Here is a 12,369-nt window from a genome sequence, read left to right as displayed (position 1 = left end):
CCCTGTCAAGGGCAAGAGAGATAATAGTTCCTACCTTCACAGAGTCCAGTTTTCTGATCACACGAGGTGTCTTTACATCCAGATGGGCATGATTGGTTGCAAGTGTTGCCATAGTATCCTGAATTACATCCTAAAAGCATCGATCATGAACTTAAGTTAATATAATCCATTTCGAAATACATATACAGTGCATTCTAACGTGACGTATCATACCGGCTATTATAAAAAAGATACTTTGTAGCTACCTACAAACCATGTAGACATTTGAATGTGCATTCCTTTAAAGAAAAATTAAACTTTAAAAAAAGTTTAAAAATATGGCTAATAAAAAATACTAGATAAATAAAAATAGAAGAATCTATTATCGTATTGACAACATATTATTCAAGCGCGAGCTTGTCTACGGCATCTTGTTTTCAATAATATATCTGAGGAGATGCAGACAAAAACAATCAATCTTGATGGGAAGTAGAAAAGATTGATCAGTTCCATAGAATGCAAATAAAATATGTCTATTCCAAACTATCAAAATACAAAATGTCAGAATTGATTTCATTTCCAAAAACATATTTATTCTACTATTATCAATGAACACATATACATTCACATGCACCAGAATAACTTATCATAATGTAACATTACAACTTTCCATACCTAAACATTCCCCATCTGTTTGGTTACAGGTGTTGTTTGCACAGTTCAATGGACACGACTTGTTGCATCGAATGCCATAGTAGCCATTCTTGCATGCTTTAATAGAAAAGTAATAAGAAATAAAATTCGTCTATGGATAATAGAAAAGGGATAGTGTAAATTACATTAGAAACAAAATATCCCATTAAAGATAGATATTCTTATTACTAATTAATAACGTTGATTAAAAAATAGCTTGAGTTAATTATTCATTATTGCAGATAAATGTACTTACGACTACAATTTCCAGACGTTTTGTTACAGATAGGATCGATACAATTTGAAGAGCAGGCAATACAAAATCGTCCAAAGAATTCGTCATTACAATCTGATCAATAGAGAAAATGCACACTTGATGAATATGGAAATCATCTTATTCAATTTTGCGTTGCAATAATGCATGACAAATATTAAGCATTAAACGTATTATATTTATATTTGAAATCACGAATATTGTAAAATAAGCCAAGACCATGAGACTTTTCCATATGTGGGTATAATCTATCCTTGTGATCACTCGTGGTAAAACCCGAGGCATTTTATGATCACTAATGCAGAATAAACTCGCCATACCCGATAATGTCAAGCTAATGTTGCGCAAACGTTATTGATTTTTCTTCTGTTGTTGGATCAGTTCGCTTTCAGAGTATTACGTTCAAGATTAAAACAACAATTTTGTTGACGCCTTCAACTGTTTATTACAAGGATAAACCAGCATTAGATGTGTGTGGTGATATTAGAAAAAATACAAGGAGAACAAGGCCACATCGTCTGCATGTGAACAAGGTCAAATCCAGGTCGTCATGTTCTCAAAATGAGAACAAGTTACTAATAATGTAAACAAATAATATCTCCAGAAAGTACTTCTTGACTAAATAAAAGAGACCCTCATTCAATTTTCTATGATATTTAGCACATGCATTTGTCGGCAGTCGAGATATTGGTATATTGAGAACAACCATTAAAATATCGCATCGAATGGGACAGCTACGAAATACGTTTGGGAAGTAGGGATGTTACCATCTTCAAATATGAAAATTGATTATGGAGTGCTAATGATGTATATCCCTTGGATGCATTATCTGTAAAGCTCTTCCATTGAACCAGCCTAAATGAAGCAAACACAATTCGGTATAAAGAAAGATATAGTAAGAGCAGAATAAAGTAGGATAGGTTCTCGTTATTCAGAATAACGAATACTTTTTTTAATAGTGCGTTTCCATGGGTATTGAAATATACTGTTAAAAGCCAAGCATATAACGTATTAACCAAACAATTCACCCGCTCTTATAATTCTAACTATAATTTCCGTATTTGTCATTTTAGCCATGTCACCTGGAACCAAACGATATATTGGCAGTAAATAGAGTTTGGTGGTACAACAAGTTGTCCCTATGAAATTGTATTTGGAATTTGACCTACTGGGTCTAATAGTCTTCCTACTCGAAACAAAGTTTCTTCAGATTTCACGACGAATATCTCATAAAAGTGTGCACTTCCTGGATGAATGGCCACTATCCAGTTTATTATTACAAACCTTGAAGATAAATTACAAGATCAGAAAAGAAATTAATGTTAAGCATGCCATGGCTAAATAGGTTTTGTCTGTGTTGACTTTCTGTAGTGGTGGAATGTAATTGTGAATTTTCAACCCTAACACTTAATGCATATATTTTATAACAGTTCTAATGTTATCTACAGAGGTTAAGATTATATGTATATAATTAGGTAAATGATGTTATACACTTAACATTGTTTGGATGTATGAAATATACCGCTTGGATTGTCATTTCTAGAGTGTGTTCGTAACGAATGTATGATTTATTAATTTTTTTTCATCCTTTGTTTTACAGAATTAACAGATTAAAGTTATCTAAAAGACTATCTCTTGTTGCTCGACATTAACAAGCAACCCGGTAGCTCCTGATATTCCTGCATTGGTAAATTGTTTACTATTATGGTACGTATTGTCATTGAATTAACCTTTGCCGTTAGAAAAACATTAAAAAAGGCCTACATACCTCTACATTCTCCGTTAATTCGTTCACATATTCTGTCCTTGCAATTGTCTGGGCATGTAAGGTTACAGAGACTACCATGGAACCCATCGGCACAGACTAAAAAAAAGTGTGATATAGCCCATAAAAGTAATCTTTAATTAAACAGCTAAATCGGATAAATTACATATATTTGTTTGACACAGGGTAGTTAATCAGAAGTATCATTAACACTGAGCTAGGTCTTCAATATGATGATGATGATGATGATGATGATGATGATGATGATTACTAATCACATGACATTATTGCTACTTTTGTCTGTCTTGAATAAAATCGAAAATTATTGTAAGGACACACCGAATCCTAGCAAAGATGACTCACCTATACAAACTCCGTTTGTTTGATTGCATGTATTATCTTTACAGTTCAGTGGACATCGCTGATTACAGGTGTCACCATGGTATCCATTGACGCAACCTAAAACAGTGTATACATTCCAACAATCCGGCAAAAATATATTAAACACAGTTGTATCTATGTATACATAGGTGGAAATTGAAACTTGCTGAAAGTCAGATAAAAAAGTCTATATTCGCTGCATATCGTGACATGAACTGTTCAGCAAACTCGACTTTAGATTTTTGTCATATGACCGAAATAGTAGGAAAACAATACATCGCTCATTTGATCCCCAGCTCAACAAGGACCCTTTACTACTCTCTACGAATATGATAGCACTCCATTACATTTATTCTGTTCACTATACGCCGAAACTTGGAATTAAAGCAGTGGTGTTGGTTGACTCGGTATAAAGTCTTGTCATTTATACCTAGGTCAGTATTATTCTGACGTTTAGTCTACTTAAATATCGGTCTTAATTCCTTAAATGTCAGAGCTCTGATCACTGATATTTCTTAAATGGATCTATATATCTCCTTTTTTATACACAGTTCATACATTACATGAGTACCATTAGAGAAAAAAATGCAACCACCTAACCTGGACTCGAACCCGGTGACCTCCAAACTTTACACGGACGCACTAACCATATGACCATTGGACATGTTTGACATGATAAAAAGGAAATTCATTTTTAAAATTTCCTCAAGTTAATTCTGTATGAAGAATATATATATATATATGTGGAAAGTTTTCAAAGAAGTATAAAATATAAACTATGATTACAACAATACTTATTCAAGTTGGCAATATTGGACACATTTTAAATTTTGTGAAAATTGTGCATGCTTTTCAAATTAAATGAATAACTACGCTTACCTCGTATATGTTAATATGACATACTTGATAATAAAATAACAGTAAATGTATACACTTTAAACTATTATGATTGATTTTCACATTGACATCAGCCTGTGAAACGCGTGAACCACACCTTTTGAAAGTAGAACTTCCTTTGTAATAGGATGATGATCAGAAAGAGTTAAGAGAGAAACAGAACACTCTCAAACTATCACGTATGTGTGCAATAAAGACAGCCGATGAGATGTATACGGATGGACAAAATAGTTTGGGATGAAGAAAACATGCTAAGGATAGGGTTACAATTTTGTTTTGAGTTTTATAAGAATTCGGCACAATTAAACATGCATGCTTTATACTTTAACATGTATTTACTATGATGTACACGTACCTTGACAAATACCAGACTCAGTATCACATACATTGTCCAAACAATTTTCACATGCTTTACACATAGTTCCAGACTTATAATATCCCTCCGCACAATCTGAAAGCGAATACACATTTCTTATAATGGAGAATATGTCTATTATGTTTATATAAAACAAACATCTAACACTATCACACAAGGTTAATAATTGAACGGTTAATTGACTAGGAAATCATATTGTCATTCTCGATTAAAAATCAAAGAAAGCGTAAGATAACCGTAGAATATGTATCGAGGCATATTCGGCATACGATTCATTAGTTCTTTAATAGATGTGTTCCTAAGACAACATATTTCAAGTACCTGTTTTACTTACATGTGCATTGGCCACTTTCAGGATGACAAAGGTTGTCAACACATGTTGTATTACAGCTGGAATCACAATTATTTTGACCATAATTTCCCAAGGGACAACCTGAAATGAGGTTGTAAGGACACTACATCAATACCCCTGCTATTCGTTTTTTCTAAAGCTTCATAATCAAATATCTATGTTACACACAATAAAAATAGAAGAAAGTGTTGGGATTTGATTTGAAAGAAAAACCCAGTATAACTGTTTCCGGGAAGCATATGTAGAAAATGCAGACTACATATCGGACAGGGTAGTACAGATATGATAATTGGAATCCTGTTTAATTTTTGAAACGACTAACATGAGTATGCCTTTTTATTACGCATTAAAAGCCAGGGTCTTTCTGGAAACCCAACTGAATCGAATGTAGTGGTGGTTTGGTGCATTTTTGTGGCAAATGCTGTGATTTTATCATGTAATACACTTTTCATAGATAACAATAAATAACGCTGAAATTACATTAACAGCCCTGAAAATTAGCACCGACTGGTTGACAAGCGTAAAGACATCAGTTTTAAAGTTAAAGATTGTGCTACTGACTTTCGCGATTCAGTGGAATACTCGATGGAAAAAAATCTCTTTACGTTCACTTTCCCTTGATGAATAATAAACACATAACCACGACCGGTAAAATATTAACAAAATAAATGTATGTGAAGTGCAGGGTTTGGAACTTGCCGAGTTACTGTAGTTTATTTCACTACTGTATAATGCCTGAAAGATAAGATAAGCATTGTGATTCAGTAAGCTTAGCTTTTAATATGGATTGATAACAAAGGTAATGCTATTTGAATTTTCCGATTGGAAAGAAACGTTTAAATGGAAGATTAGAATAAGTTTACTTTTAAAGCGAATTAAATACAAAACCGAATTGTAACTGATAATTGTAATGAAATATGTACATGTACGTGTATTTATATTGATTTGTGGTGACATTTGCATATTCAACTGAATGCATATGAAAAATCCTTATACTTTTAGTTATAAGAGTAATTATGTTAAAATATGCATTATACTAAAAGGTATTTTGTTTCTATTCCCACGCTAGAATTTTCTGACAAACGTATTAAAAAAAAAAAAAAAAAAAAAAACATAAACCCAAAAAAACAAAAACAAAATCAAAAACAAAAACAAAAAAAATCACAAAAAAAACCAAAAAAAAAACCGACAACAAACCAATATTGATTGCAGTGTTTATGCAATATGTTGTTAAAATGCCATCTGTCATGCAGGTAGGGCGTACGAAAGGAATTTGCTGCCCCATCGCATGATTATAAAAGACGTCTTAATTTGGGATCTTATCTTTTCTCTTCTTTAACAATTGTATTCTTCCTTATATCTCCCTTGACACTACCTCACATTTGACCTTTATTAAGAGTTTTTCCTGTGATGAAGACTTGGACCCTTTCACCTTAACGAGACATACCAGAGTCTATAACATGATGTTCTTGGGCCTTAATGGTCACCTCTTCCATAGGCCAGTGGATATAAGTCAGGAAAAACATGTGTATACTATCAAACTGCTATCACATATTGATGATTTTAACTAAGTTTGTGTAATTTCCAATAAACCATACTAATTCTTTAAGACCCTTCATTGATGAAAAGTATTTGATTCTACTTAATTTGGATCTTGGGAAAAAGGTTTTTGAAATTTCTTGCAATTAGGGCCTTTTTGGCCCCGCTAATCCGCCCCGTGGGTAAGGCAGGACCAATATGTTTAAATCACAAAAATGACACCACATATTGATAAGTCTAAGCAATTACAAATAATTCAAGTAAACAATCAACAATAGATAGTCAAAATTATAACTTCCCTACACAAACACAAACGTGAGATTCAATGGTCATGAAAAACAAAATTATGGTTAAGGACGTGAAGAACCTTCTATCTATTCAGATTTTTTGATTCTATGTTATGGCAGTTTTGAGAAGATGTTTGAAATTTTAGTCAAATTGAACCTTTTTTTGCTACCCCTCCCCCAATTAGTGGTCAATCTTCCTTATTTTGTGCTTTCTGGAAGTAGGACGACCAGTTCTCCCTTTGTCAGTATAATGTGACCGGGTGGATGTCTCCAGCAGTATGCTTCAGTCATTGCGTATAATAATGTCGCTTTCACAAGGAGAAAAAACAATAGCCTTCAAAACTACCACACTCTCAACACACACATGCATCTCGCACACAGGGGAGACCTTCCTTGAACGTAGGTAATAATAGGTCATTAAACTGAACAAAACCAATCCGATCATGTGTCATATTAAAGTGTAAAGTTATACTGCTGACAATATTCCCTCTGCACCACAAGGAAAGGCAGTTTGTTCTTTTGTCAGAACAAACACCTTAAGTATAAACTGCTGGAAGAGACAAATGCAGAATTTGCGAAACTCACCGTATACTTTTACTTCACACAGTTCCAAAATAGCGGATGTAGAGTACCAATTGTACTTTAGAGTTTGTCGGTCGACGACGATGGTGAGATATCTCGTGTTGCCTTTACAAGAATGGATTGTTGGCCTTAGGTCCATCATATTTTGCTGTGGAGTGTCGTCGGTATAGCAATTGTTAGCATTTATCCACTTTGTTGTATTTGACAAGTATATTTGAAACCCACTAAATCGCTGTTTCTGATGGTACGATTCATCTGAATAAAAACAGAATAGAATAATGTATCAAGTGTTAGAATTACATGCTGGAGATATCTTAATCAAGATTGGATCATAAACGAAAGCAATGGGACTATAATACATTTTAATACGATAAAGTACTTAACATACCAAAAGGGCCGGTATAGATCATAAAAACACTGAAAGATACCGATATTCTAGTTGTCAACTATTGTGATGTAGCGACGCTGTGTCGGGGTCATAACGACAACGATATGATCGGATGATATTTAATAAGCTTCCTTTAAGTTACCGAAACAGTTTTATCTCTAGGAATAATTCTGCTAAATATATCATCAAATATAGTCGTAACATACGACTTTTTACTCTTGCCCCGTAAGTAAGACGATGTTAAGGTAGCGTTATTAAAGTAAACTAAATATCGTGTTACACTTAATTCCGAAAAATGTGCAATTATGTGAAACTTTACCGGGATAGGGAATGGTTAACACTATCATACATTACATCGCTGTGAATCATCACGTTCACAACAGTCTATTTATAGGCAAGTGGTCACTAGACTGTCCTATAAAGTCAGTAAAAGTAGAAAATGGAAGATGAAAACTATCTTCAATTGATATTTACACAGAGTTACACAGATTGTTGACATTAAAAGGAAATGGTGGATTTCTTCTGGGGTTATCACACCTAAAATTTAACTGTTTTATAGGGGGAGGAAGTGCGCCTACACGGGAGGTAGGCTAAAATCGGTGGACACGCTGTTGTATCTTTGTTGTTGATGTCTGCACAATTCCTGTTGAGTGTCAGGCTACGAAGAAGCAAAAATATATCTATGTAAATTCCAAAAAAAAAAACTATGGATGAAAGGTGTAAATCTTTTTTCACAACAAACAAGGAAAAAATGAATATTTAGAGAAAGAAAACATCGCTTATTGTGACTGTTCTCGAAACAAAATGGCAATATTCAGTATCGTTTTGTGTACCTGGTTAACAAGATAAATAAATCTCAGATGTGTTTGGCAAGTTTGAAATGCACGAAGCTACGCATGTGGGATACTGTTGCATATATGATAAAACAGAACAAAAATCGTTATGTTTATAATTAAGATCATTATTTGTTAATTTCCCCGTCACTTCTGTTTGTTTTCTGGACCGGATTTTAATGATATGTTTCCAACGTTCTTTTCGGGATGCTTTTGTCGGTCCTCGTGTTCCCGCGTGGTCACGTTATAAACTGGTATTAGTTTTTGACGATGTTTGTCATTTTACAGCCCTTTTCATTGTTTTTGTACAATTACCTTCACGCTCTATTCTGTTTCATAATGATTGATTTTGGGTAGTTTGGTGCTCTAGGACGACTTATAGAACTTCATGCTTCAATATTGGAACTCTTCAGTGTTTTAAGTATCGAAATCGGCATATAGAAACAAACAAACGTTAATAGATGAATGAAATGGATCGTAATTAATTCAGTTTATTATTTACAGATAATTTCCAAAGACAATATGTATAGTTGGAAGTTTCCGGTTGCACATACAAGTTTGTAGATTCAACACTGTGGTAAAACCGCCGTCCTCGTCGTTCCCATGACAGCCGATCCAAGCCGCTATAACGAATGAACTGACAAAGTAAAGTATTCGACGCAAACATGCCGTATTTTCTTAATACTACATTCACAGCTCATATTAATTGAGTTGTTTTACCATACCTGATCAATTGAAATACAGTGGAACTTCGTTAACTCGAACTCGGAAAACTCGAATACCCCGCTTAACTCGAAGTACCTCGTCAGTCCCGGCCGAAATCTCTCTTCATCTTAGTAAAGAAAACTCGGAAAACTCGAAAAACTCGGATAATACGAAGTGAAAATTTGGTCCCAACAATAAAAATCCTATTTGAAATGATCGAATAACTCGAAGTATAATTTTCGTGTCCAACAACGATCGGTGGTAAACGCCGACATTTTTTTAACAGCTAAATTCCTTTTGTAATACAGTACTGAATATATCGGCACTACAAACCTACATTCTATTAGAAGTGTTTCATAAATTCATTAAAGAAATTGTCGGTGGAATCTTATAAAACAACTCTTGGTGATAAAAGTACTGCTTTACTTACATCAGTTAATTTCCTAGGCGGTCACCGATATAAGTACACACGATAGTACCCGCTCGCTCAAGCGGAACTAATCTGTGACACACCGGTAGATCTACTCGGCTGATGTTTTTACAGGTGTAGAAATGAAACGAAACAATAGCGTAATTACTGCCGAGGTGTTCAGAGTACGACTGTAACGGTCAGCGCTGTCTATTAATCGGATAAAAATGCCAACTCAGCAACAGTAACATTTTATATGCACATGTGCAGCCCAACTTCCGGTGCTAATACACATGGAAATTGCGTGGTTATCAATAAAACGTAAGTAGGCCTATCAAACATCATTTTGTATGTCCAATATAAGGTAATGGTTCTGTTACGTTTTACATACAATCTGTATTAAACTTAAACGGTTATTTGATTTGACATGAATAAATTGTTATTCTGTCGAATTCCGTTTTATCGTTATTCCTTTTGCAAACATGACTTGCACGTCAGATCGTTATTGAAGTGACTAAGTGAAAGAAACTTTATCGTGACTGTATATCGGCAAAACTACACCAAACTACAAGTGACAGAACGAAACATTACATATGTATTTACATGTATTGACCAGTCTTCATACTAAACTGATGAGCGACAGAGCGGAGTTATAATGATTATATAATGTTGACAAATATTGACCAAACTTTTCACCAAAAATGATAACTCGCTTAATTCGAACACTCGGATAACTCGAAGTTTTTTCGTGGTCCCGTCGACTTCGAGTTAACGAAGTTCCACTGTATAAGAAAACTACCAAAAACACTAAAAACTCAGAATGAAGCCTTCATGTCAGGCAGTGCAGACACAACGCGGGATCTGTAAACAATGTGACGTCGTCGGAATGTCAAAGTTGCAACAATTTACAACAATGTATATTTTACATGAATACAATTATGAGCAACAAAATGGGACGCAACATAAACCCACATGCGTTATAGTTTAACTTCCTATTGGTCCCTGCATATATATTCTCATGGTATATGATAAGGTTCTGGCCATACCAAACGGCAAATTGAAAGTTTATCGTATCTTATTTTTTGAAAAGCTTGTTAAAGGAGACTTACTCGGAAATTTCGTATTGTTGGCATGAATAAAGCAGACGTTTTTTGGAACGATACAAAGAGAGTTGGAATACTTATCAATCATAATAAAGGGTGTTTCCTAAATGGTATGATCTTCGGTAAACAAGGATTAAATGGATTGTTTTCATTTTCATTGGCTAGGAAAAGCAGTAGCTATCTACAGGTACAACATAAACAGATAACTACTGCTAGATTGTTTTAAAAACAAACAAAAAAACAAAACAAAAAAACAAAAAACAAAAAAAAAATACAAAAAAAACAAACATGAATAACTGGGTAATTATTCAAATTTTCAATTTTTGATAGCTATATAAGAAAAGATCTCGCCGATTTTTTATTTTCATTCAAAACAAAAAGACAATCATTCGTGGTGAGTTTAATTCTGTTAAGTGAATACAATGTAAAATCGTTCCAAGTAATTATGAAAGTGCAGAATCTCTTCACATTTCATATCGCATACCGTTTTATAACGATGTGGCATACTTATATCTTTGCACAACGAATATATACACAAGAGTAGGGGTACGTAATTTCGCACACTTTCCTGGCTTATTTATATCAGTTTCTATCACATCTAATGCAAATCGAGAAAGTGACCTTACATTGTTAGATGTACACGTACTGTATATACGGCACGTAACCGTATGTGCACATGCATATCACTGCACATCGGCATTGTTTTTATCTGGTGTTAAAAATTTTGTTGGAAGCCGAACGGGAACGTAATTTCGCACACCTATGTTGTAGGTAAGTATTCAGAACTTTTTGTCGGTAACCCACATCATAAACTAAGAATAAAGTCAAAACCATGTTTAAAATAATCTTAGTTTTAGATATGATCCAAGAAGTCCAGTACTCTTTTTAAACTCAACAACTTTGCAGAGTCATGGATCACGTGTGATGAGGCTTAGATTTAGATCAATATGATGGGCATGCGGAAGGCACTCGTAGTGAATCTATCTGATGCCAGATGCCAGACCAAAGATGGCCTGACTCTCTCTCAGACATCACTTCAAGTTTCGTCTGATTAAAGTTACATCTTTTTAGCCTTTTGAATTGCCATTTTTATTACATCAGAGTGTGATAAACCTTGCATTTTTGTAAGTTTTGCTTTAGGTTGTCTCTGACTCAATCTTTGGAATGTCTCGCCAAAAAACAAATTCCAGCTCTGAACCTACTAACCCCAGTGCAACAAGTGTGTTTGGGGCAGGTTTTCCATGTTTGCCCTTCCTTCCTGTATCATAAGCTACAGTCTCCTATGCAATGCAGTGGACTCGTCATTGACAGGTTATGTAGGGACAGGGACAATCATGACAAGATCTTTTCATTGCACAAGGAAATGCTTTTTACACAGAAAGAGGATGTGATAGCATAACCAGAAATTGTGTTCAACCCTAGATATTTAGATTGGGCAGGATGACACAGAAGGTGTATGCTTCTTCTCTGGCGTTAACAGCTACAGCTTGGTCGTATGGGAGATTAATAGAATCTTTCACCCCTTTTAGGGTGAGATAGGGGAATCTCACCCGGAGGGATTATTTTTCTCTTACCCTGTTTTCCAATCGAAGTGTGAACCAAATCCAAACGTATGTAAACAACAACACGTTGACAGCGGATGGCGGGATGGCATTTGTGATAAGGCTGCAGCAGACGCTTTACATTTTACGATGTTGATTTCATACAAAAGATAGTTCCGATTTAGCTTGTCAAAAAGAACACCAAAAACTCAGTTAACTCTGATAATTAACACTTATTTTAATTTCCTTCGTGAATAATATTGAT

At 34.5% G+C, this 12,369-nt stretch overlaps 1 protein-coding gene across 1 annotated transcript in view; it reads right to left on the bottom strand.

Moving 5' to 3' along the window:
• Positions 1-5: 5 nt before the first annotated feature.
• Positions 6-12,369, bottom strand: part of LOC117326449 (multiple epidermal growth factor-like domains protein 10) — a 40,835-nt gene continuing 28,471 nt past the window's right edge. The window contains exons 17-20 of the mRNA XM_033883198.1: positions 4,345-4,440; positions 929-1,021; positions 655-750; positions 6-130 (exon numbers count right to left, since the gene is read on the bottom strand). Of these exons, the coding sequence (XP_033739089.1) occupies positions 6-130; positions 655-750; positions 929-1,021; positions 4,345-4,440 (410 nt within the window). The remainder of the gene's footprint in view (positions 131-654; positions 751-928; positions 1,022-4,344; positions 4,441-12,369) is intronic.

Source organism: Pecten maximus, chromosome 4, assembly GCF_902652985.1.
Source record: "Pecten maximus chromosome 4, xPecMax1.1, whole genome shotgun sequence".
In the NCBI taxonomy this organism is placed as follows: domain Eukaryota; kingdom Metazoa; phylum Mollusca; class Bivalvia; order Pectinida; family Pectinidae; genus Pecten; species Pecten maximus.
The sequence above is the reverse complement of the archived record's forward strand: the minus strand, read 5'-3'. Positions and strand labels throughout refer to the sequence as shown.